At 38.3% G+C, this 27600-nt stretch overlaps 1 protein-coding gene across 1 annotated transcript; it reads left to right on the forward strand.

Moving 5' to 3' along the window:
• The first annotated feature begins 280 nt into the window (after positions 1-280).
• Positions 281-27600, forward strand: tmem183a (transmembrane protein 183A). Its single transcript, XM_043716873.2, has 8 exons — positions 281-481; positions 5454-5543; positions 10350-10517; positions 12899-13055; positions 19006-19186; positions 20045-20125; positions 21233-21388; positions 24153-27600. The coding sequence occupies exons 1-8, from the start codon at positions 421-423 to the stop codon at positions 24336-24338; spliced, it is 1080 nt and encodes a 359-aa protein (XP_043572808.1). The 5' UTR covers positions 281-420; the 3' UTR covers positions 24339-27600.

Here is a 27600-nt window from a genome sequence, read left to right on the forward strand (position 1 = left end):
CTGAGTTTCTCCAGCAATTTCTGTTCTTGTTTCAGATTTCCAGCCCCTGTGGTTCTTCGCTTTATCGACTGTGATCACAACTGACTGGCACAGCGGGAGCCACATACTTTTCTCTTGCTCCTACTACTCCTGGTGTGTTCAAAAGTACTTGACAGGCGCTAGATGAACGCACATCTTCATTGTGAGCGTCAGACGCTGCGCAGTGAGGGGAGACTCCAAGTGACGTCAGCAGGGCTCGGCGCAGGCGCCGTGGATGTGGCGCGGTGGCTGACGGGAGGCTCAGTTCCAATATGGCTGAAGATCCCGGGGGAGTGACTTTTATTCACTCAATCACTTTCTCTTTTCTTTCCTTTTCTCCTGCCGGTTCCGCAACATGGAAGAACTCTCGATAGCGTGTTTCGGTCTCGTGTTGTCGTCGCCATGCCAAAGAAAGGGAACAGAAAACGGCTGAAATACCGCGGAAACATTTCTTCTGAAACAGGTTGAGAGAAAGCGAATTGAAACGGGGATGGGATTTAAGGGGGAGGGCGGCGGCTGCAAGAGCACCCAAACCTGTTGGCGCGGAGTGGGCGGGGTTATACATAGCGTAGCCCGATTGGTTGGGATTGGTGTCCATTGTTCTCTGAAGTTTCCGATTGGACAGAGGAGCCGTCAGTCAGGGAGCTGAGTCTCTTGTCAAGTTCGGTTGCTCCTTTGGTTGCAAAGCCTGGGACAGACAGGTTCCTGCTGTGCTCATGGGTCTGAGAAACAACGACAATCCGAGCCAGCAAGCAGGTATCATCGGTAAATGATTTGTCCTTCTGCCAGGAAATGCTCCACAGTGAAACTGCCCGCCTGATTGTGCCTGGTACTGCAATCTGCACGAAAGAAACCTTTTGAGGAGTGGCAGGCGTAGTTTCGCAAAGACACAATGAGCTGGAAATGCTCAGCAGGTCTGACAGCATCTGTGGAAAGAAGAAGATGGAGGGAATGTTAGGTGAAATGAAATGTCACAAACATCTGATCGGGCAAAGCGGACGAAAATGATAATGAAACCATACATAAAGGAGAAGAGTTAGACAATTTGGCTCATCGAGTTTACCTCGCCGTTTCGTCGTAAATGATATGTTTCACAACTCTAATCTCCTGCCTTCTCCCTGTAACCAAAGAGAGGGTCCTCTCTTTGCACTAATATTGTGCCCTTGGGTCCTAGTCTTATCTCAGTGGAAACATCATCTTCATGTTCTCTGTCTTCAGGCCTGTCAGTTTTCTGAGAGTTAAGTAAAGGAACAAAGCATGAATTTCAAGGAGCTGAAAGAAACAAAAGCAGAATTACAAACAGTAACTTCCAACTTGGGCGGGGGGGGGGCAGATGGAGTAGTGATTCTTTCCTACTTTCTTCCATCTGATCTCCGTTTTGTTCTTTATCCAACACTGCCACTTTTCACTTTTTAAATTTCTAACCTGTCCCAGTTCTGTTAAAAAGCCCTTTTCCTGAAATATCAACTTTATTTTCATTATCTGCCTCCCCTACTTAGTATTTTCAACATTTTCTATTATTGTTGCTTTACTTTCCTTACATTATGCAACTTGTGCTCATCCAAAGCTCTGAATGCTAATGCTCACAGGTTACACATGTCCAACAGTTCCTGGTCCCATTGCACCTCAATATTAAAATTCTTGTCTTTATTTCAAATCCTGCCTATCTCTGATCACCCAGCACCACAGCTTCCTACTAGTTCCACAGTTTATCAAGTATGACCTATTTCAAAACCCAACTTTTCTTTGACCATTCCCTTTTCACCTCACAACTTATCAGATATTTACTATCCCTCCTGGCGTTCTGCTCATTGATGCTGAATGTTCTGTATTCAGCAACGGTCTTAGTTTCATCCCTCTGCAACCCCACTTCAGTGAACTTTGGGCATGACAATGTTGAACACTTCCAATGCCTTTGCCTCATTTTTTTGGACAAAAGTCCTCTTTCCCCATACCACTTGTCTACACTCAACCTGTTTATTGAGAACTGTCAACATCGATCACCTGAATTTCTCTGCCTCCCTTGTCCATTTGAACTTGTCTCTCTCTGACTGCACTCATGCTCTCAGATCCAACCCTGATCTCTACATTACGGAGGTTGAATGCCAGCTCTTGAATACCACCTCCTATCGTGCCCTGGACCATGACCCCATTAATAAACAACAGGCTGTTGTGTCTGTGATGATCACCCATCTTACTTGGGGACCCCACCACTTCCACCACCAGCCTCCAAACATGTATTACATCAACCCTGTACAGCCTTCTTCTGCCTTCTTCCCAAAATCCACAAACAGAACTGCATGGACAGTTCTGTTTTTTTTCTGCCTGTTCTGCTCCAGGATCTTGCCTCTTCCAACATTGACTCAATTCTTTCTCCCCTTGTCCAGTCCTCTGATGCATTACATCAGTTTCAGAATTTATTGTTCACGGGCACCACCTGTCTCCTCTTCACCATGGATGTGTAATACCTTTGCATGTCCAAATGCCATCAGGATGGTCTTGCGGGTCTCTGCTTCTTCCTAGAAAAAAGGATTGAACTGTCCCCATCCTCCTCTACTCTCCTCCGCCTGGTGGAGTATGTCCTCACTTTGAACAATTTACCCTTTAACTCCTCTCATTTTCTTCAGATCAAAGGTGTGGTTGTGGGTACTCATCTGGGCCACAGTTGTGCCTGTCTTTCAGTTGTGCCTGTCTTTTTGTGGGTTATGTGGTATATTCTTCCAGTTTTACTCACCTCCCTCCCAGCAACTGTTTATCTGGTGTATTGATGACATCATTGGTGCTGCTTCCCTTTCTTATCCGGAATTGAAAAAAAAATCAATTTTACTTCCAATTTCTACCCGGCTGTCATCTTAATCTAGTCCATTTCTGACTTTGCTCTTTCTGTCCTCGACGTCTTGGTTTCCATTTCTGGGGATAGGCTGGCCACATACCAACTACAAATGAACTGATTCCCACAGTTGCTTGGACTATACATCTTCACATCCTGCTTCCTGTAAAAACTCCGTTCCACTCTCCCAGTTTCTCCGTCATCATACCTATCTGATGATGCAACTTTCTACAGCGGGGGCCTCAGAAATGTCCATCTTTTTCCTCAACTGTGTATTCCCCGTCATTGTGGTTATTAGGGCCCTTCGCTGTTGGAGAACACCTATCTTCTGACTGCAAAAATGACTGAATTTCCAGTGGCCAGCTGTTTCAATACACCAGTGTTCTCTGACCAAATTTCTGTCTCTGGCCCCCTGTAGTGTTCTAGTGAGGCTTGGCATAAGCTGAAAGAACAGTATTTTATTTTCCACTTGGCTACCTTGCTGACTTTAGGACTCAATATTGAGTTAATTATTTTAGAACCTGAACACCAGCTTCCTTGTCCTTTATCCACTTCCCACATCTCAGGCCCTGTCATGACATGGGCTGGTTTTAGCATAGCCATTCAATTTTTATTTGCTTATGGTCCTCATTATCAGCTTTTCTTTCTCCCTGACATAGCGTTATTCATCCCTTTCCCCAAGTGTCTTTGCCTCCCTCTGGGCTTTGTTTTTTTCTTTCTCTGTCATACCCCACCCATGTTCAGCATTTACCATCTATTGCTAGCTGCAATCAGTTCTGAAGGAGGGTCATCAAACCTGAAATGTTAACTCTGTTTTCTCTCCACAGATGCTGTCAGACCTGCTGAGTTTTTCCAGCAGTTTTTGCTTTCGTTTACTTTGGCTGTGCCTTGAGCTATTTAGGACCTATACTCTGGATATCTGTCCCTTTATTACTTTCTCAATCTCTCCCTTCCTTAAGGCATACCTTAAAACTTGATCAAAAACTTGAGTTTTTGCCTCTTATCCTAATATCTCTCTCAAGGTTTTTCTGATAAGGCTTCCGTGAAGCAGTTTGAGATCTTTTATTGCATTAAAAGTGCTGTATATTGTTGGCTACTTTATGTATGGTTACCTAACCCAACACCATTTTGTGCTCTCAGGTAGTGTGTTGAAAATGGCTAACTTAACATTTCTCTATTGAGAGACACAAACAAGATCAAAAAAGTGTTTTATGATTATAATTTATTATTAATTAATTACAGACCGACTCCACAGTCCATTGCTAATTCATAATGTATACTCTGTTAATTGAATTATATTGTTTACATAGTCAAGGCGTTCTGATGCCAAAGATATAAAAGCAGTGTTTCTGAACTACTGATATTCTCTGTTTTATTACAGTTCTATTACATTCGGTTTATACCTTTTTAGTTTCATGCTTTTTGTTGGATTGAAGATTGAGGTTGTGGTATTGATGTAGTCAGACAAGATTCAATTTAATTTTTATAATCAACATCAACCTCATTGAATGTGGTCTTGTAGAAGTGAATATCTACATATTTCTGATATGTTTTCTTAACTTTGCCCTTTAATAGTGAAATGTTCAGTTTAGATCGTTTTATTTTACTCTATAGTAGAAGATCGCAGCAGTGGTTTGGATCCTGTTTAAATAGATGGAGAGGGTAGTTTTATTGTAACTTTAAAATGAATCCCTGCAATTGCAACTATTAAAACTGTTAAGTACTGGCATTTTCTAGATTATGGTTAAGGTGGTCTGCATAATTAATGAATACTGGATTGTCAGTAATAGACTGATTCAATATCTTTGATGCAAAAAATTGTTTTCATTTCCTATGGTCAAAGTTTGTGCGAAGATTTGTAGCTCGGGTGCTCGTTGTTGTGATTCTGTTCGCCGAGCTGGAAATTTTTGTTGCAAACGTTTCGTGAATTCGACTGGGACAACACTACTATCATAGGGCAAGCCAGACAGAGAACAGCCAGGGAATTCCTAGAGGCATGGCATTCATCCACAAACTCCATCAACAAACACATCGACCTGGACCCAATATACCAACCGCTACAGCGGACAGCTGAAACTGACAACCGGAAGCGGCAGGGACAGACCACTATAAACACCGGAGGAAACATCAAAGAAGCGCTTCGCAGGAGGCTCCCAAGCACTGATGATGTCGCCTAGCCAGGGGACGAAACGTTTGCAACAAAAACTTCCAGCTCGGCGAACAGAACCACAACATTTCCTATGGTGTTCAATTCAGTCAACTAGTTCTTGTTAATGATGCCTCCACATTTATTTGTCTTTTAAGAAATGAATACCAATTTCACCAACCTGAGGGAGAGATATTTGGCATGTCTGCCCAATTCCAAATGTTTGTATCCAGAAGAAAAAAGATGAGTGACAGACCATTTGACAGAACCAAATGAGACTTGGGAAAATCTAGTAAGATTGGTAGCCTGCCAAATGTATTCTCCTATTCTGCAAACTTGATTGAGAGTCTCAATTACACTTGTAATTGTATTTTCAGCAGGAAGTGTTTGATTTAGCATTTTCATTTCATGTATTAATTTATTACAATTTAAATATTTAGCTTCTGTTTCCCATTGCAGTTACTGTGGCAGATTATGCCGATTCAGATCCAGCTATTGTGAAGACTGGTAGAATAAAGAAAGCTGTAGCGAATGCAATTCAGAAAGAAGGTTGGTTTGTATGAATATTTTTCAAAGCATGATTTAAGATTTTGTAAAACTTCTAACTCTTTAAATTGTAGTTTTAGATTTCTAGTTGCATTCTGCTTCTATTCATTAAACTTGGTTAAATTTGATAACTGAATAAGTTATCACTTGGTTATGCTGTAGTTCTTAGACTGCAAGCAGATTAGTCACATGGTTGTTACAGGCTATGTGTGTAAAAGTGAACGAATTATCTAGTCCTCACCGTTTAAGAGAGAGGCATTTTCCCCCCAAATGAAATTTATATCATTTAGTGTTTTGTCAAAACATGTTATAGCCTAAAAAAAGAACTTTATTGATGTAGATCGCTCACAACCTTAAAATGTTCTAATGTGATACATTAACAGGTTTTTTTTATTCTGTCATGTCACTTTGGTGAGAAAGAAATCATGGCAGCCAGTTTGCATAAAACCAGCTTCGACAAAGAGCCATGATGTGAATGACTGACTGCATAACCTGTTTTAATTTATATTGTGCATGATATATTGACCACAGCATGAGGAGAATTGCCGTCGCCTCCTCCTGAAATAGTGCCATGGGTTTTTTTGTATGCACCTGAAGAGACAGTTAGATCCTGCGTTTAATATATCATACAAAGCATGACGTTGGCAATTATGTAGTACTTTGAATTTTATGATTGAATGTTAACCTGAGCAATGTGCTGAAGCTTCTAGATTGGGCTTGAATTTATGGTCTTGTGACTTGGATAGAAATACTCTTGGTATTGTTGAATGACCAGTGTAGTTCACCGTTTGTTTAAAACCATATCAACTTAATTCAATGGTAATACTTGAATAGGTTGTAGTTCTCTTGTGCTGTTCCTTCCCTCCAGAACAATGTTAAAACTAGGAATTCCTGGCATAGACCACAATGGTTGTGTTCAGTGTACTAGGGCGTATCATAGTGGTTTATGTAAATTATTAACTATAGAATTGTTTTGTTGAGCAGTCCTCGATGCAGGCACCTTAGTCTTTATTGAATTCAAATTCCACTATCTGCCATGGCGGAATTCAAACCTTGGTCTCAGGATTAACAGTCCAGCGATAATACTGGTTGGCCATTGTCTCCCCCCTTGTAATGATTGAGTCAGCGATATGCTGAGCTGGGAGCATGTAGAGGGCTGTTGAAGTTTGACAGTGGAAGAGAAGGTCGCCTGCATAGAAGTGTCCACTGTGTAGTTTAAATTCGTAAGTTATCCATATGAAACCTGGAAGCTCTAGGTGTGTATGAGTAGTGTAAGAATTAAATAGGAAGACAGTGGCATAGTGGTAGAATCAGATGATTGGATCAAATTCCAGAGACTCAGGCTAATGCTGTAGCTACTGGACTTTAAATTCAATTAATAAAATTTTAGAAAAGCAAGTTAGTCACAGTAATAGTTTATGTTACATATCCGACTATTGTCATAAAAATTCACTTGGTTCAGTATTATTCCTTGGAAGGAAATCTGCCATCCTTACCTGGTCTCAACTATACACTATTTTAATTACCTTATGAAATGGATGGACAACAAATACTTTCCTTGCCAGTGGTATCCACATGGCATGCAAAAAAAAATTAAAAATCAGAAGGTGAAGAATCCAATTTTGTGGATTGCAATTGCTCAACAAATGTGAACACATTATTTGAAGGAGGGAGTATCATCTTAATACATATTATCCGAGTGCTAATCTTGGGTTTCTTTTGATAAGTTGTATTCATAATAAAGTGACTCCTGTTGAAGCTTTTCATTTTGTACTTATCAGGACTGACACAAGAATACTAAATCAATACTGCATGTGAATAGTGTGTTGATTGGTGGGTAGATAGATTCTGGTTGAAGTATTGCCACTTAATATTTGCACTGATTGAGCTACTGGCATGGGGAATGTGTAGGAGATCAGTTACTCCTGAGACACTTGTTTAATTGAAAAAGGCTTAATGCCTAGACCTAAACATGCTGTTTGCAATGTTTAGGTCCTCTGTCTAAATATATGTAGCATCTAGGTAAAAACAAGGACTGCAGATGCTGGAAACCAGAATCTAGATTAGAATGGTGCTGGAAAAGCACAGCAGGTCAGGCAGCATCCGAGGAGCAGGAAAATCGACGTTTCGGGCAAAAGTCCTTCATCAGGAATAGAGGCTGGGTGGGGGTGGGGAGAAAGTAGCATAGAGTACAATAAGTGAATGGGAGTGAGGATGGAGGTGATAGATCAGAGAGGAGGGTGGAGTGGATAGGTGGGAAGGAAGATAGGCAGGTAGGACAGGTCGTGAGGGCGGTGCTGAGCTGGAAAGTTGGAGCTGGGGTGAGGTGGCGGAATGGGAAATGAGGAAACTGGTGAAATCCACATTGATGCCATGGGTTGAATTGTTCCGAGGCGGAAGATGAGGCGTTCTTCCTCCAGGCGTCGGGTGGTGAGGGAGCGGCGGTGGAGGAGGCCCAGGATCTCCATGTCCTCGGCAGAGTGGGAGGGGGAGTTGAAATGTTGGGCCACAGGGTGGTGTGGTTGATTGATGCGGGTGTCCCAAAGATGCTCCCTAAAGCGCTCTGCTAGGAGGCGTCCAGTCTCCCCAATGTAGAGGAGACAATAAGTGATATTGGTGGATGGGCAGGTAAAACTTTGATGGATGTGGAAGGCTCCTTTCGGGCCTTGAATGGAGGTGAGGGAGGACGTGTGGACGCAGGTTTTGCAATTCCTGCGGTGGCAGGGGAGGGTGCTGCCAGGAAAGGAGGGTGAGTTGTTGGGTGGCGTGGGACCTGACCAGGTAGTCACGGAGGGTATGGTCTTTGCGGAAAGTGGAAATGGATGGGGAGGAAAATATATCCCTGGTGGTTGGGTCAGTTTGGAGATGACGGAAATGTCTTCAGATGGTGTGATTTATGCGAAGGTTGGTAGGGTGGAAGGTGAGCACCAGGGGGGTTCTGTCCTTGTTACGGTTAGAGGGGTGGGGTCTGAGGGCGGAGGGGCGGGATGTGGACGAGATGCATTGGAGGGTGTCTTTAACCACGTGGGAAGGGAATCTACCAAGTGTAAGTGAATCCAGTGTAAACCCAAACTGATCATCTTAAATTAGGTGTTAGTACTGTGTCAGTTTTAACTGGCGTGTTCAGTCAGTGTTACCCAATCACACTGTTGCATTTAATGTTGGGTACCATATTCTGGGCTTTTACAAGCAAATGATAGTTGGGTACAATGTGTACTTCTGCAAACAGAATGAATATGTCGAAGCATTGTCTTTTTTCATTAATCAACAACATGTGGACAATATTTCCCTGGTAAATTTCTCATGGCAGAACCTTAACCACTCCATGTTGATTTTCCTTTTTTGATTTTTAAGCAAAAGGTTGGCAAATATCTGTTCTCTAGCATGTTCTCTATGTTGACACCTCAACCAATCAGGAGCTTTTTCTCATGGATATATTTGTCATTCCCTTTGAAATTTGGAACTCTTGCATATATCCTGATGAAAGCAAGAAATAAAAAGTGTCCGCAGCATATCTTTCTCAGCAATAGTCAAATTCTGTTCTAGCCAGGTAACTAAAGAAAATAACAAAGTTCTTGTCAGAGTTAAGCTTATGATTGTTGTTTCAAATTCATAGTACACTTCAGCAAAAGGCCCTGAGTATTTGTGCAACTTAAGGTTGATAGTGCACTCAATGGTAAAAGTGTTATAGAAACATAGAAAATAGAAGCAGGAGTGGGCCATTCAATATGATGGTGGCTAATCATCCAACTCAGTTCCCTCTACCCGCTTTCTCCCCAGACCTTTTGCTCCCTTTATCCCTTAGAGCAATATCTGATTCTTTTTCTTGAAAACATTCAGTGCTTTCACCTCAACTGATTTCTGTGGCAGAGAAATACACAGGCTTACTACTCTGGCTGAAAAAATTTCTTCACATCTCGGTCCTAAATAGCCTACTCCATATCCTTAAACCGTAGTTCCCCAACTCGGAACTCCTCAGTCATTGAGAACATCCTGCATTTATCTTGACATGCTGTAAACCTGCTTATAAGCTCCTGTTGCGTGGCTGAATGTTTTATGTATGGAAGATCTGGCTTAAGTAGGTATCTTTCAGGATTTTCTTTATTTGTAGTCTTGGATCTACAGAACTAAATCTGGTATTGAACAAAAGATTGGAAAACAGTTTTATTTGCCATTCTCTCAAAATCGTAACAGTTTCTTCTACTGTAGAGTGAAATTGTTAAATTTCAGTTCACTGAAAATATCAGTTAAAGTGCCTTATCATGTACAAATTTATAGTTTCTTTTGAATGTATATTTTGCAAACAGCTGTGACAATATTTGTATAAGATTGCATTTTAAGTCTTGTGTTTTAAATAAATAAAATCAGCCAATTTTGTATAATTGTTTCCTGTATAGAATTATGTTTAAGTTGGAATCAGAATTCCTTAGAAAAAATTGTATACAAGTAAGTCTCATTCTATTGAAATATAATATGTTTAATTCGTGCTATCAAATGTTGGTGACTGTCCTATAACCTCTGAAATTTTAGCATCTTGGGTATTTTCAAGTTCTCTTTGCAGACTCAGACAAGGGCACTAGAGAGGGTCCTCCAGAGGTATACCCTTGTGTGCTTTCAGAGTCAATATGGATAAGGCACAAAAAAATTAATACTGTCTTTATCACTGAAATATTGGTGTCACTGCTAGCTTTAATTAGATCACATACATTTAAAAATGTTTTGCATGAAATAAAATTTGTAAACCCTGGGAAGTTTCATGCTTTTACAGTTCATTGAGTGATTCCTAATATTTCATTGGTTTTATTTCAGTAAAGTTATTATGTGGTTTGGAAGCTTCTCAAGTCCCTGTGACAGAAGAGGCTCTTTCCTCTGTTTCTGTGGATCATTTGGATTGTGACAGCAGTGATGAAGTAGATGTTGATGGTCACTCAAATGACTTGAAGGTTTCTAGGAAGAAGAAAAGCAAAAGACAGCAAGGTAATACACTCTCATATTGCAACAACAAATTGTAAACAAAGCTAGAAATTTGTCTGAAACTCTTGATGCTATATTTTCAATTAAAGTTAAGATTTTCCCCTTGTCATACGCTGAATGCAATATATTGACTGCCCAAAGTTCCTGATGCACTATTGTGTATGTTGAACAAATTATATTTGCATCAGTCTCCTCCTCCACTTTGGTCTTGCGACACACTTCTGGCAATCAGCAGACATAGGGAACACACTTTATTCACGCAGCTTAGGATATCATTCCATGGAGTTTGGGGTTCCTTTCTCTTTACCTAACAATCCCTAGAAACCCTCCTTTCTGTCATCCATTGTGCCTCATAGATAAACACATATTTCGCAGATAACTTTGTCTAACCACTTTGTGACAGAGTACAAAATAAACAAATACTTGGTAGTAACAAACTTAAACTACCTCAGGGAGAGACAAGAAGTTGAAGCTTTAACTCGTCTTGTACTTGTTACAACTAGGACCCAAGAAACAGACTGATATAAAATGGTGTTCTTTTTTCAGCATGAGAAAGAGTATGCTGATTAGTTGGGCCATTGTTGGCATGGCGATGAAGCAAGAATAGTTCACCTATCAGTCTTGATTCTCAGAACAGCCAGGGAGATTCTGATTGGTCAGGGTGATGACATGGGGATGTTGCGGAGTCTGGCTCTCTCCTTGACCTCTCTTATGGAAAAAGATATGATGTATATGCAAATTCCTTTAGCCTGCATAAAACAGAGTCCTGACTATTTATGTATGTAACTTCTAGCGTAGGAAGCTGTAGGCTGATGATCTTAAATTGGTTTCTCGTGTAACTCTTAGCACAGTCTGGATTATTTAGTAAATGATTTTCAAGAGCAGAATTGCGTCTAATGGCAGATGTACTTTTCTGTGACTTGCAAGCACGGCTGGTTATCATGAATGGCTGCCAGCTGTGAATGGTCAATGAGAATTATTATTTTTGTTTTGGTCGGCCACCAATTGGGATGTACAGTCTGCATATCTGGCATCACACCAGCACGGAAACTCTTATTACATAACTCATTTGTGTGAAAGGCAAAATATACTTTGGCTTGACAGCAGCATCCTGTTAGTGGAGAAAGGCACACATGAATTTACTGTAGAGTAGCAGCTTGAGACACCTAGCTTCACCTGTTATTCAGATTTTTGAAACATCTTCCCCTTCCAACATAATCTGAGGTAGATTGGGCACCGGTCAATGCCAATAGTAATTGTATAGGTCCTTTCTTGCATTTTCATCATAAACAAGTGAAGATTTGATCAAGGTATCGTCAGAGAGAGATAATCCTGATATGTATAATCTCATTGATAAGTTTACAGAGTAAGCAAATTACTAAGGCATTATTCACGAGGTCGCCAATAAGATAGATCTTGTAGCATCCTTACTGGTCAGCACCCTCTTTTCATGCTGTATAAAATGGTATATCTCTCCTTTCAAGTTTATTTCTTGCATATTAGTTCTGTTGAATGTAAGACAAAAAGATTCAACTTTTTGTTCCCTTTTATCAATATTTATATCTCAAGGTTTTATGATTTTTGCTCCAGACCCTCCCAAGACAAGCTTGTTTTCCCCAAATTATAATGTCCATTTTATAATAAGGTCAATAAAATTCTCCTCTCTTATTTGTTACACTTAATACTAGAGTCATATGTCAATTACTGTGGTCACTGTTTGAATTGCATATTTCCTTGCACAGGCATTCATTGCATAAAAGGTATCTGAAGTGAAACCTGATTAATTCCTTGCTCACAGGCAGCTCCCTATGTTTCCTTCTATCCTTCTATCTCTGCAGCTGGTTAAACCATTGACTAGTTATGGTTTATGCAGTTCAGTTTGATGAGGTCTTCAACCTATCCCATGCCTCCAAATCAAAACCAGCTGTGCTATACAAATCCTGATAGCAGACAATATTATTTAAGATTTTTGGTATTTCATAGACTATAGATTCCCAGTTTTGCACTGTTGGAAGTTAGTTCTCATGCTTTAATGCATATCCATCTCAAAAATTTTTTAAATCTATGCAGTAGTTTTCTTGTCCATTGGACTTCACTTGTAATTCAAGTAGCATGCTCAAACTTCCAGCATAATTGAGAGGAAGTATTGAACAAAAGTGGTTGTTTGGCACAGCAGGTAAATTATTTAATCTCCAAATGACTGTTGACTACTGTTGTCAGACTTACGGTAATGCATTGTGAAAAACAGTTGAACTCTGATCTTGTGCAGAGCAAAATGCAAGAAAATGTTGCAGCATGCTGTACCACCTGATTGCTGTGACATCACTGAGTAATATGATTTTACTTGCTGGAATGAACTGATGTTTTCTTTCCCTTCCCAATAGAGAATGTTGAAGACTGTGGGCAGCAGTACCCCATAGATATTTGGTTATTTCTGGCGTCCTACATAAGACCTGAGGATGTTACCAAGTTTGCTCTCATTTGTAAAAATGCCTGGACTGTTACCTGTACTGCTGCATTTTGGACCAGGTTATACAGAAGGTAAGATGCATTGATTTCTTCATGTTGAGAGAACAATTGCTAATTGCTGAGACTGATCTTTGAAGTTGTTATTACAGGGGCACAAAGAAAGTACATAAAAATTTGCTTTTTAAATTGGATTTTAAGTACACCATCCGAACAACAACTATAACCCATCTGGATGCAGGTTTACTCACTGAACTGGAAGGTTTGTGTTCAGACGTTTTGTCACCATACTAGGTAACATCTTCAGCGAGTCTCTGAATGAAGCACTGGTGGTGTAGCCCGCTTTCTATTTGTGTTTGGGTTTAATTGGGTTCCGATGTCATTTAATGTGGTGATGTCATTTCCTGTTCTTTTTCTCAGGGGTGGTAAATGGGATCCAATTCGATGCGTTTGTTGAGAAAAAGAACAGGAAATGACATCACCATAGGAAATGATGTCACCAACCCAAGGAAACTCAAACATATCAATAGAAAGCATGCTACACCACCAGTGCTTCATCCAGAGGCTGACTGCAGATGTTACCTAATATGGTGACGAAATATCTGAAAGCAAATCTTCCAGCTTGCGAACAACCCTACATCGAGAACCTCAACTCGAGCTACAAATCTTCTCAAAACTCACTAACTACAACCATTTATCACAGATTTACAAAATCAATCATGTGGAAGATTTAGGTGCATTTGTAAATTGTTTGCATCAATTTGTTTCTGAATATAAAGTACTTGAAATTATAAGTGCAAACCACAGTGAAGAGACATCCAGCTCTGTTTTTCTGCCATTTTCTTAATGTTAAGATTGTTGTGGGGGTGAATTATCAAACACTGTTGTTGATGAATAAATATTTCTCTGGGTGGCATATTGGCAAGACTGAAGCCTATCCCTTTTTGTCCTCTCCGAAATGTCAGTGCAACCTCAATACCAGATACCCTTGTAGTTTTTTTACATGATTATTTGAACTAATCTGTGAGAAACTGCAGCTCCAGTTCCTTCAGTACAAAGTTGAATTTCGAATCCTAGATCACAAACACCTTCACAACTTTGTCTTTTTCAACTACTGCTGCCAAACGCTGTCCCATGAAAAAATGGCAGATAGAATTCAATCTGGATTTGTGTTTTGGTACAACAAACAAGGGCAAGGCTTGTACAATTAATGGTGGGGCCTTGGATTCAGATACATAATTCTTTGAAGTTTGTATCACATATAGACAAGATGGTTAAAAAGACATTTAGCATGCTTGCCTTTATTGCCCAGTCTTTTGAATACAGGAATTGGGAAGTCATGTTAAGGTTACACAGGACATTGCTGAGGCCTCTTCTGCAATACTCTGGTTTCCCAGTTATAGGAATAATATTACTAAGCTAGAGAGGGCTCAGAAGAAATTTACCAGGATGTTGCTAAGTGTGGAAGGTTTGAATTATAAAGAGAGGCTGGGGCTTTTTTCACTGAAATGGGGGAGGTTGAGAGGTTACCTTATCGAAGTTTATAAAATCGTGAGGGGTACGATTAGTGTTAATTGTAAGTGTCTTTTCCCTCGAATGGGATTTCAAGATTGGGACCACATTGGGAGGAGAGAGATTTTAAAAAAGACATGAAAGGCAAATTCTTTACACAGATTGTGGTTTGCACGTGAAATGAACTTCCTAAGGAAGTAGTGGATGTAGGCACAGTTACAATGTGTAAAAGACACTTTGTTAAGTACATGAATAGGGAAGGTTTGGAGGGACATAGACTAAGAGCAGGCAGGTGGGATTAGTTTAATTTGGGATTATATTTGGCATGGACTGTTGCCGCACTGTATGACTCTGTCCAGATGGTTTCTCCAGTGCCTTACTTGGTGTGCATTCCCTCCAAATTTCCAACATGCTGAGAATCCTGCCTCTGCATTTTAAACAGCATTAACTGCCACATGACTGTCAAGTCCAATCCTTACTGACCTACACTGACCTTTTCTTAACAGCACCTAGAATTTAAAATCACTCTGATCACAACCCTCCAAACTTTACGTGAATAAAACAAAGAACTGCAGATGCTGAAGATCTGAAACAAAAACAGATTGCTGGAGAAACTCTGGTCTGCCTGAATCTGTGAAGAGAAAGAGTTAATGTTTTGAGTCCGGAATCCATCCTATTCTGATAATTCCACTTTCTGTGAGGGTCTCAGAAATGTTCAACTTTTCCTCCATCAAGGATTCCCTGCCATCTTGGCTGACAGGGCCCTTAGCTTTGTCTGACCCATTTCCTGCATTGCTGCCCTCATTCTTTCTTTTCCCTCCCACACATCGATAGGATCTCTCATCGTTATTCCCCACCCCACCAGTATCCACATACAAAGGGTCATAAGCTACCATTTCCATCACCTCCAGCACATGCCACCACCTGACACATACTTGACCTGGCACTTCAATAAATCTATTCTACTGTATTCATTGATCACAATGTGATGTATTCTACCCTGGGAAGATGAAATGCAGAGTGGGTGACTGCTTTGCAGAACACCTGTGTTCTTTCCATAAAATTGGCCTGAAGTTTCCATTTACCACTTCAATATACAAGCGTGTTCACTGGCCCAGATTTCAGTCTTGTGTCTGCTCCAGTGAGGCTCAGCACAAGCGAGAAGAACAGCATCTCATCTTCTGCTAGAGGTCCCTGCAGTCTTTGTGATTCAATATCGAGTTCAATAATGTGAGTGCTTGATACACCTCTTTCCATTTCCTCCATCAACCCCCACAAGCCAGGCCCTGGCATGCCATAGGCTGCTTTTAGCACAGCCAATCCATTTTCAAGTACTCGTGGTCCCTCATTATCAGCTTTTCTCCTTCTCGGGTTTACTATTTGTTGAGTTTCTCCCATGATTTCTGTTTTTTGTCACTTTGCACAAAGCTCATTTGAACTTCAGTGCATCACCATTGTCTTTCCTCCACTTTCAGTGGCAAAGCAACCTTTTAGCCCTATTCTTTGCAACTTGTTCCCATAATTCCCTTTCCTCTCTGCTTCTCCTGCTGTCTTTTGCAATATCCAGAAAAGCTTTATGCTTGACCTAGCTTTCAATCTCCTTTCAATTTTCTCACAAGGGCTCAGTATCTCAAATTTTATCTTTGTGGAATATTGTCTTTTATAATTTTTTGTTAGAATTTTCTTCAACAATAAGGGCAAATTCAATTGATCTAAATCAAATTGTCTAATTAGATGCTTGGACCATCTTAAACATCCAACCACGTGCACAGTGGTGATATAATCAGAAAGGTGAAAGAATGTTGGATCTTACTTCAAGGGAGGTTTGGAGTATTAGATTAGGGAAATCTTACTGTAACTCTGCAAGGTGCTGGTGAGATCACATCTGGAGTACTTTGAGCATTTGTGGTTCCCTTATTTAAAGAAAGACATAATTTTATTCGAGGCAATTCAGAGAATGTTCATGAGGATGATCCCTGCTATGGAGGGATTAGTTTATAACCAAATATTAAACAGGTTGGAGCTCTACTGACTGGAATTTAGAAGAGTGAAAGCTAATCTCATTGAAAGATGTAAGATTCTTAAGGGGCTTGACAGGGTAAATGCTGGGAGAGCATGGGAGAGTCTAGGGCCAGAGAGTGTTGTCTCAAAATAAAAGGGTGACATTTAAGACTGGGATAAGGAGGAATTTATTCTCTGAGGGTTGTAAGTCTTTAGAATGTCTTGATACAGGAAGCTGTGGGGGCAGACTTATGTATGTATTCAAGACTGAGAGAGAATCATGATCCGTAGGGGAATCAAGGGTTACAAGGAAAAGGCAGGAAAGTGGATGTGTGGAATGTCAGATCAGCCATGATCCTATTGAATGACAGAGTAGGCTTAAGGGGTCGAATAGCCTACTTCTGTTCCTATTTCTTGAGGTCTTGCGTGCAAAAAGACAAATCAGGGCTAGTTCTGTGAAATGGTCCAAAGGGCAAAAAATCCATATCAAAACATTTCCATCTATTTGGTTATCTTGGAACCCTCATTGTCTGAATGACTGTAAATGCAGCTTCCCGTTTCTTGTGAAACTTGCATTTCTGATATGTGTAATCTTTTAGTTATTTATCTTTGCTGTTAGAAGGAATAATATCCCTATGTTTAGTACACCTGAATGGACCTACAAACCAAGAAATATTTTGCTACAAGTTGAACCAGTTCTTTATATGCTCTTATACATTTTTAACGATTCTTTTAAGATTAGGTCATCAAAATTTTAAATATTTGGTCATGTTTCATCTTTTGATTTGCACGCAAACTAATCAATTCTGTTTTAGAATGCTTTGAACTTCCAGGGACTGTGATTATATTCTGTGTGCTTGCAGATTTTAACTGAGTACTGCAAATAAACTTAATTTTTGTGTCGATCGCTTGCAATACAACCTTTACCCAATTCTTGATTGAAATACATTGTTTGACACTTTTAAAACTGAATATGTTCATCCAGCTCAGACCCAGGATTTTTTCTGTATGGATTTAATTGGTCTACTGTAATTATTAATATTCTGCAGCTGCACAACTTTCAGTGATGATAGTTGCATAGGAATGTATGAATTGGGAGCAGAAGTAGACCATTCAGCCCCTCAAGCCAGTTCCACCATTTCATAAAATCAAGACTGATCTGAATATGCCCCTCTATATTTATGGCGACTGGCTTATCTGTAAGAGAATGTTAGCAACTCAGCCTTTAAAATATTCAGTGACTCTGGCTCCACCACTATCTGGAGAAACGAATTCCACAGACAAACACCTCTCACAGAGAAGATTTCTCTGTATTTTCACTTTAAACAGGTGATCTCTTATTTTTAAATTGTCCCATAGTTCTGTACTCACCCACAAGGGTGATTATGGACTGTCTTGCTTTGGACCAATTGAAGCCAATGTTCCTATATAAACTTAAGTATAATCAAGCTTCCTTTTTTGTCCCAGTGTAGAATGGGCTGGAAATATATTGTCGGCGTGCTGAGGACATTTAAACCAAATCATAATTTTTACATTTTCATTTCCCTTCCCCTTTAACATTAAATAGTTGATTGTATGTGGTAGTAATTCATTCTGCCAGTTAAATTCATTTTGACTGATGGCCTTACTTACTGATTGAATAACCAACAATTCTATTGGAGGTTTTAAGCATCATGTGCAGTGGGTACAGGACATGTGCTTTGTGCTGTCATTGCAGACTTATGGGTTTTATTTAAAGAAGTTTGCTTAAAAATCTCTTTGCATAGAAGGGATGTTTCTGAACATTTTAAGAAATATAAGTGATTGTTAGAAATTTAATGTTTTGGATTTCAGTGCAGTCGTTAGGAAGCAATTTTTGGTGACATAAGTAGGATTGGATTGTTTGGTCTCTGGTTAAGAAAATATAGTGAAGTGCTATTTTTTTCCATCTTAATGGTTAACTGTGCACTAAGTTTTAGAATGAATATAAATTAAATATTCCTTAGAATCATCAGCTGTCTTTTCACGTACCTTTATGCTCAAAATTGCTGTAATATCTGCTATTTCTAAAAGAAATTCTGTCAAATAGACTGTTCTTTAGTTAGTATCTATAATTGCAGAAAAAAAAGTTCTGTCCCTGAGATAGAGCTGTGTTAGTATTTGGTCCCAAGGATTGAATAGTTTTTCTGTTGCTGCGGTATATGATAAGGCTGCTTATTGTGCAAAAGTCATTTGTGTCAAAAATTAGTTTGTGCAGATGTATATTTTCCATGTTATAGGTTATAAAAAGACTTATTCTGAAGGCTTTTTTAAAAATGTTTTCTAATTGAAGGCTACAATTTAGAATTTAGTAGTCATTGTTTCAGAGTACCTCCCAGACATTTTACCAATTAATTATTTGGTTTTTATTTGGTGAGTATCTGTTTATTAAGCAATATATATGTATATTAAGAATCTACATTTTAACATCAGTCAAACATGACATTTTGCTATGCTTTCACTTAACTGATCCACAAATGTACTTCATGTGTAGGTACTACTGTTCAGATGTTTACTTGCCTGTACGTTTGCAACGCGAAGTCATAGGAAAGTTGGGTTCACTGCGTGCCTGTGTGATCCGTTCTCTGTATCACATGTATGAGCCATTTCGTATGCGCATATCAGAAAAACCTGCAATTCCTGAGTCAACTCCAAATACATTACAGAACTGTAGCGTAAGTCAAAACTTAATCCTTTGATATTTACTATTGCTTGGTACAGTGAACGCTGATCAACTAAATTAAACCTCTTTGCTTGTGATTTTAAAAAGAACTCCAAGGTGTTCTTCATTAGGTTAGTTTAACAATATATTGCAAAATGCAGATTTTGCATTTTTCTGATAGATCTAGTTATGGAAATGACATTATTTTGCTTGAAGAAGTTTAATTATTAGATGTTAATATACTGAAAAAATGCATTAAAATAGCATTTAAATGTTGCAACTACAAAAAATATCAATGAAGTGATTGATGTATTAAATTGTGCATTCCCTCTATTTCTTCATAAAAATCTACATTAGAGGAAATGAATTGTGAGCTAGGTTTTAAAAAAATCATTAAATCATACTTTTCCAAATGCAGTCAGTACTGAACTTTGAATAATTAACTGTTTTGAGACATGCCTCTTTAAAATTACACTACTTCCTTAATCTTTATTCATGAATGAGACACATTTTTTCTGTATTATTGCAGAAGATCTGTTGAAACTTAAAACAGATCCATTTTACGTTTTAATTAAAGCAAACTTTTGATGCAGGGCTAACTTGTAGTAAAAGGGGCCAATTAAGTTATGCAAATTCTTATACCGATTAGTTAAAGAAGTTTGCTAATTCACAAAAGCTAACCACCAAGCTCAACACATCTTTTAAGACCAAAGCATTTATTTTTAATGATTTTCTTAATGAATAACATTAATACAGTTTGCACACTATTGTGCAGTTACAAATTTTTTTGATTTAAAAATACAAGTTTGTATGTGATTAACATGTGAATCCAACATTTTGTCATGAAGCACATCATATGTTCTATTTTCAGTGCTTGCTCTACTGGTGCAAGAAGGGGACTGGAAATAGATCAGACCAAAGATGGGAATTCAACTACAAATTCAAAAAGCAGGTGTGCCTTTAAAGTTTTGTTTTTAATGGTTAATTTCTTCTAAATCTTTCATTTTCTGTGTTCCAGCTGTAACAACAATTAAGTGATATTTCAAACTACACAGGGAATACTTGAAATATTCAGTTTTAAAAGCATTGAGTACAGGTGTTGGGATGTCATGTTGCAGCTGTACAGGACATTGGTTAGGCCACTCCTGGAATATTGTATTCAGTTCTGGTTTCCCTGCTTTGGGATAGGTGTTGTTAATCTTGAAAAGGTTCAAAAAAGATTTACAAGGTTGTTGCTAGGATTGGTAGGTTTGAGCTCTCGGAAGAGGCTGAATAGGCTGGGGGATTTTTCGCTGGAGTGTCAGAGGCTGAGGGGTGACTTCATAGAGGTTTATGACGGGCATGAATGGGGTGAATTGCTCGAGAGAGGAGAATCCAAAGCTAGAGAGCGTAGGCTTAAGGGGAGTGGGGAAAGATATGAAAGGAACTTAAGGGGCAACCTTTTCACGCAGCGTATGGCGCATTATATGGAATGAGCTGCAGAAGAAGTGTTGGATGCTGGTATAATAACAACATGTAAAAGGCATCTCATTGGATATATGGATAAGAAGGGCTGAGAGGCATATGGGCCAAATGCTGGCAAGTGGAACTAGAGCAGTTTAGGATATCTCGTCAGCATGGATGAGTTGGGTGGAAGGGTCTGCTACCATGCTGTATAACACTATGACTCTGTGACCTCAATTTCTGATGATTGGTAGATTGTTCTTGTGTATAAATCCTAAACTGTCTTGTTTTGTGAACTTCAGATAACTTTTTCTAGTTCCCCATTAGATCAGTGGGTTTATGCAATGAGTGCCTGAGACTTACAATCCAAATTTGCAAAGTATTAGCTGACCTCACTGTAAGATCTTACTGTTGGTTTCTTCACTCCTGGACTAGGAGGAAAAATCATCCACAGAATTCCTATTTCTGTTTCACCAGATCAGAAAGGTTTTGGTTTTATGTTCCAAAATTTGCTGTCAAACCTTTGATTTCCATATTACCGTAGATGACCTAGAGTTTTCAATGGGAAGAATTTTGTTTTAAATGACTTGTATCTATCTTAATTTATGTCCTTCAGTCTCCCAAGTTGAAAAATGGGTCTCGAAATGGGCTTCAATTTCCAAGACAGTATGAAGAGGTGCACACAAATCCTGACCAAGACTGCTACTTGCTGCAGATAACCACTCTCAATTTCATCTTCACGCCAGTGGTTATGGGAATGACTCTAGCATTGGTAAGAGCATTTTAATATTCCAAAGCTAAATAATCTGCATGATAAAACTTTTACAATAAGAATTGGTATTGTTTCTTTCATCTTTCTCTTATTAAAGAACATATTAAACTGACTACAATTTCAAGGATAATTTGTGGAAGGAAAATTATTACAGCAGAATCTGGCTATTTTTCAATGATATGTCGTCCTTCTTAATCATCTAATCCAAATCTTTGTATGAAAACCTTTCACAAGTGTTTTCTTGAGGTTATGAGATAATCAGGAAAATAACAAATTCCTATTGTAGAAAAACTTAATTATGCATGGAGTTGAAAGTACTTGATTCATACTAACTTTTCAAGGTTTTGTTTAATGTGACAGTTTTATTTTCTAGATGTTATGGCTTCTTTCTTCATACTAAATTTCATAAAGCTTTTTTAAAGAATGATGTTCTATCAAAACGGATTTGAGAATTGCAAGCTTGGAAAATGTTTTCATTTTTATCGACTGTGAACATACAAGGATTAAGAAAAGAACATTAAATGGCTAACAGATGTCAAGCACACCCAAGTTCTTGAAATATTGTTTTGTTTAAGCTAATTTGAACAACTGTGTATCACTTTTATCCATAAATAATCATTATAGAGAATTAATCTGTTTGTCACTTAAGTCTGCTATGGAAATCATCCAATGTGACTAAAATTTATCTTGTATTGTGATACAAAATAGAAATCCTAAATGTAATCTGAGATTACATTCTGTAATCTGGGTCCGCTACGTAGATGACACCTTTGTCATCACAAAATGAAACAAGATAGAAGAGACATTTAACATCATCAACAACACCCTCACAGGCATAAAGTTCACCAAGGAGGAAGAAACCGACAACAAACTCGCATTCCTGGACGTCACAGTCGAAAGAAAGGACAACGGAGAACTACAAATGCGTATACAGAAAACCGACAAACACTGACCAAATACTTAACTACACCACCAACCATCCCAACACACGTAAATGAAGCTGTATCAGAACACTATTCCAACGAGCCACCACACACTGCAGCACAGACGAACTTCGGAAAACAGAGGAGAACCACCTATACAACGTATTCAAGAAGAACGGATACTCAAAAAATACAGTGCGCAGATTCCTCAAGAACAAACCACGACAAGCAGACCAAACACAGCCAGAAACCCTAACCACCTTACCATCCATCAAAGAAGTTTCAGAAATGACAGCCAGACTACTAAGATCTCTCGGAATCCTAGTAACACACAAACCCACCAACACTCTCAAACAAAAACTAACAAACTTAAAAGACCCAGTACAACCCATGGACAAAACCAACGTCATCTACAAAATTCCATGCGAGGACTGCCACAAACACTACATAGCACAAACAGGAAGAAAGTTAGCCACCAGGATACACGAACACCAGCTAGCCACAAAAAGTTACGACCTTCTCTCCCTCGTAGCCCTACACACGGAGGAAAAAAAACACCAATTCGGCTGGGACAACACCTCTATCCTGGGACAGGGTAAGCAAAGACATGCCAGAGAATTCCTAGAGGCCTGGCACTCCAACCACAACGCCATAAACAAATGCATAGATCTAGATACCATCTATCAACCTCTCAGAAAACGAACAGGAAATGACATCACCACAAACCCCAGGAACCCCATCCAGGAGAAAAATATAAATAGAAAGCAGGAGACAACAGCTTCGCTTCACTTGGAGGTCGCCACTGATGATGTTACCTAGCCAGGTAATGAAACGTCTGGATATCAAACCTACAGCTCAGCGAGCAAAGCTACACCGTAATCTGAGATGGTCATTTGGTAGTACAGAATTTATATACTGCTCATAAAGACACATTTTCTACTCATCAAGACAATTCCTAACCAATGAGGAGAAAGTGAGGTCTGCAGATGCTGGAGATCAAAGTTGAAACTTTATTGCTGGAACAGCACAGCAGGTCAGGCAGCATCCAGGGAACAGGAGATTCGACGTTTCGGGCACAGGCCCTTCTTCAGGAATCCTAACCAATGTAAACAAACAATAATTTTGTTTTGTATGAGAAGTGCATACTGATGGGTTTAAGAAATTATATACCTATGACCCCTGGTTTAATTGAACAAAATAGATGACAAGCATCCTGTTATTACTCTGAGGAATGAATCAATTAGTCAAAGTAAAAGCCTTAGTAGTTAACTCTCATTCATCTTCTAACTGGTGCATGCTTCATAGCAATGTCTCTACTAATCAGAACCTATTTTCCAATGAATCAACACATTTTTCTTGTACAGTATGAAATTGCTGTGCCTCTTTACATTGGTATTCTTGCAAATGGTCTTGCTGAGTGCAAGATGAAAAGCTTCAACAAATACGTCTTATTTCAACAATGAAATAAGCTTATTGGAGGTTCCTTATTTGTTTAGGACTCGCTTTGCCAGGATATTTATGGTTCCTCCAAATTTAGGAAGCATAATCTTCTTATTGGAGTCGACTTCATAAGAGAAACCAGCTATGGAAGGCCAAATGTCAGCATTTGATTTATGTTTTGAAAGGATAGTCACATTGCATCTGAAATTATTTTACGAAACTTGTATTCAGCAGAATGGATTGGAACACTATCTTTCTTTTATGATATGACAAGTCATACAGATTTTCCTTGCATTACACTAGTGACTCAGCCTCAGGGGTATTAATTGACTGTTATGCACTTTGGGGCATTGAAATTTTGAAAAGCATGATAGATTGTGTCTTGTTCTTTTCTCTTGCAGTTTACAATAAGTGTAAGCACTGATATGAGGCACCACCGTGTTAGGATGCTGTTCCAAGATTCTCCACTTCCACATGGAAAAAAGCCAAAAAAGGACCAAGGACTCCAAGTTGTTTTGGACCCTGTGCATAGTGTGCGCTTACTGGACTGGTGGCATCCACAGTTTCCCTTTTCTGCCAGCATTTAGTGTTGTTTCACAACATCATGTGAAACTGCTGACACAAGATGGGTTCTGGAAAGTGCTTTGCATGGTAGATAAAGAAAATGAGTTCAGTTTTAAGAACAATAGTTTAATGTTTTTTGAGATTTCTATGTTTCTGTTATATAAAGTAATCTTAATTTAGATAAAGGCACTGTTCAACACCACAACTTGCTTTTTTTTTATATTGCAGAATGTCTAAGATGTGATGCAGACCACTTTTGACTTGGAATGTATGAAGTTGTTTTTCAAACACTTGCAGTAATTTACAATGGGCAGGACAGTTGCTTACATATATTTGCATCTCATTTAGAATGCATTCATTCAATGCACTACATATATTTATCTGAATGACGGCCAATATAAAAAATTCTGTTTGTAAAATGTTCCATTAAAGACTATTATAAAATAGCTTGCAGAACTTCCTAGAAACAGAGTTGAGTTTTTGCTAAGAACATTAAATTTAACTCAGGTTAAAATCACTGTATCAGATTATTATGACTCACAAGAAAAACTAGTCTTTGCAGTCAATTTATTGTTGAGAAAATACTTGCATGAGCACTGTTTCAATTTCGGACCATGTTGCCCTCCAACCCCCTGCCCCGCCCCCAACTACCATTTTAATTCTGAAGAGTCAGAATTGAACGAAATTGAAAGCAAGTGTTTAAGTGATGGAGTGTTCGCCAGATTACACCTGGAGAAGGCGCAATTAGTTAGTCACCGTCATATTTAGAAATGTTCAAAAAAAGTTTTAATTGTAAGGAAGTAAACTTTCACATTACCCACTCAAAAAAATGGCATAGTTATTCTTACTTTCCATGAAGTACAGTGGAGGAATGTTTCATAATCCATCAGCAGTTTAGTTGCTGTGTAAAGTAATTTGACAGATAAATTGTCTTATCATATTATTATAGGTAGTATGGAGCAGTGATAAATATTTATCGATCCTTGCTCAGAAAGAAAGGTTAAATGTCAAGTTTTACTTACTGTCACTGGGCAGGAATTATCAAGAGTGGCTGATATATACACACAATCTGAGAAATGCTGATTTTTGTTTTACGCTTTCAGAATCTCTAAAAATAACTAAGCTTGTGGGTTGCAAATCTTATTTCAACTAAAAAATAGTCGCTTGGTGCAGTTCGTTATTTGAATCAGAAAACTTGTTTTAAATCCTCGAAAGACTAAAACATGAAAGCGTAATGGCACATTAATATTCTGATTATCTAATTTGGAATGTTATTTGACATGCCATAAATGAAGTAAAAGAAGTTAATTTCCAAGTTGGCATTACATTTGTAAACAGGCTTTGTTTCTGGAGGTGTGGAATTATGGAATTCAAAGATAATCATTGAAGGCAATATCATGGATGAAAATAATTGTTTCTTGTTAATATTTGAAGACAAAAAAAATTGTTTTCTGAAGCAAAACCAATATATACACAGACGAATTTCAGCTTGTTTGGGTTTAATAATATAAATGTTTCAGTGTAGTCTGAAGCTTGCAAAGTAATGTTTTTATCCCAAATGAACATTTAAACCAATGTGTGAAAACTTAAGAGTTAAATTATTTTGAGTTTGTTATTTGTGTTAGAGCCAATGTAGTTTCTGCGTCTGTTCTTAAACCATTATTTCTCATTAAATATGCATAAACAGCATGCTGAAAGATAATTTAAATTTCTGGATTGATTATAAATAGTGGTCTCAAACAAACGCGCATACGTTAATGCCCATGTTTAAACATGCAGACTCTCTCTGTTTAGGAGAAACTATTTGGCCTTTGCTATGTTTAAAATCAGTGAACCTGTTCTTAAAATTTCTGTGCCAATTTTCTACTTATCACTTGACTCAGATTTCTCTTTCTGTTACTGAAACTAAGTTCCCTGAGACTGGCATTTAAATTATTGCATTGTGAATAGGGAAAAATATCAATAACAGTCTTATTTTTAAGTGATAGCCTTTAAAGCATAGACTGTCAATTAAACTATACAATTTTCTGCTGGGAAAGATAAAATATTGATCAATTAAAACAGCATAGCTGAAAACTGCTGAAAGTCTTGATGAATGTGAAGTTTCTGCCAACAATGTAATTCTTGTATTTAAATTTTTCTTGTAAGCATTCTAAACATTGAAACATAGAGGAACTCATTTTTGATGAAATGTTTGATTGCTCATACATGCAGGTAGTTTACAACAAAGAACAGGCACATGCTTGAAGAATAATTTGGAGAATTCAACTTGCAAGTATTGAATTTTTAAGTTAAATGAGAACCAGATCTCCAAGTGTAACACTATCTTCAAGATATTCAAATAAGTTATCTGAATAATATATTTAACATGGAACTTGCTTTTTTGAAGAAATTTTCCAGTTGCTTTGATAAGATGTCTTTTTAATCTGAATATTCTTGTGCTCGTCCATTTTTGCACTTCAAATAGCAAGGCTCAATTTAACAATTTGTAGCCATGAATTTTTTTTTTTACAGCTTACATGGTGGTGGTGCATTTTGAGGTAACAAGAGGACATACTTGTATTTTTAATTTTCTGTGATACAACATTCCAGGTTTTCTGCCACTTTGGCATTTGAGTTGAGATTTAGTATTTTCAAAAGCATAAAACACTCATTCACTTTTCCTTGGTGAGGGGAGCTGATTGAAGGAATGTAATTAAGTACGATCATGAAAAATAACTACACATACATTTTTGGATAGTTAGTTTTAATGCCTATGCCCATTTAAAATTTTTCACACCAATGGAAATAGTCTCTTTCAATAAGTTGCCTTGCTGTAAGTTCATGTTTAATGAATATACTCAGTGGATAGAAACAAATTGGGGAAAATACTTTGTAGACCTTAGTTGTTGAACATCGAATAATACAGCACTACCTATTTATGAGTGAGGCAGAATCCATGAATTGATCAACCTGTTCAACTTGCTCACAATGTATTGCTTCTGTACTTTAAAATATCAGTAAAATCTACTGAAGTATAACCTGATTCCCTCAACTGGACTTTAAGTAAATGTTTAGCTTGATGTAGGTTGTCATCTAGTGAGCTTGATTGCCTGAAATCATGTCTTGGATTTGTTTCTTTCATAATCAGTGAACCCTACTGTTCATTTTTTAAAAATAAGTTACACTTTTCAAAAGTTGAACTGTTTCTGTGCAAAACTAAATCATTTTCAGAAGGAATAGATTGCATTTTTACACTGTGTACAATTTCATGAGCCCAATAAAGCTTGCATAAGATTGTGAGAA

Source organism: Chiloscyllium plagiosum, unplaced genomic scaffold (assembly GCF_037043375.1).
Source record: "Chiloscyllium plagiosum isolate Xiang-an unplaced genomic scaffold, Cpla_swu_hap1 HiC_scaffold_26, whole genome shotgun sequence".
Taxonomy (NCBI): domain Eukaryota; kingdom Metazoa; phylum Chordata; class Chondrichthyes; order Orectolobiformes; family Hemiscylliidae; genus Chiloscyllium; species Chiloscyllium plagiosum.

Excerpts from the sequence above, each read along its gene's own strand:
- tmem183a (XM_043716873.2), top strand. The coding sequence starts at position 421 with ATGCCAAAGAAAGGGAACAGAAAACGGCTGAAATACCGCGGAAACATT. Across the intron at positions 10,518-12,898 it reads GAAAAGCAAAAGACAGCAAG|AGAATGTTGAAGACTGTGGG; the intron begins GTAATACACTCT and ends CCTTCCCAATAG. Across the intron at positions 20,126-21,232 it reads ACTACAAATTCAAAAAGCAG|TCTCCCAAGTTGAAAAATGG; the intron begins GTGTGCCTTTAA and ends TATGTCCTTCAG.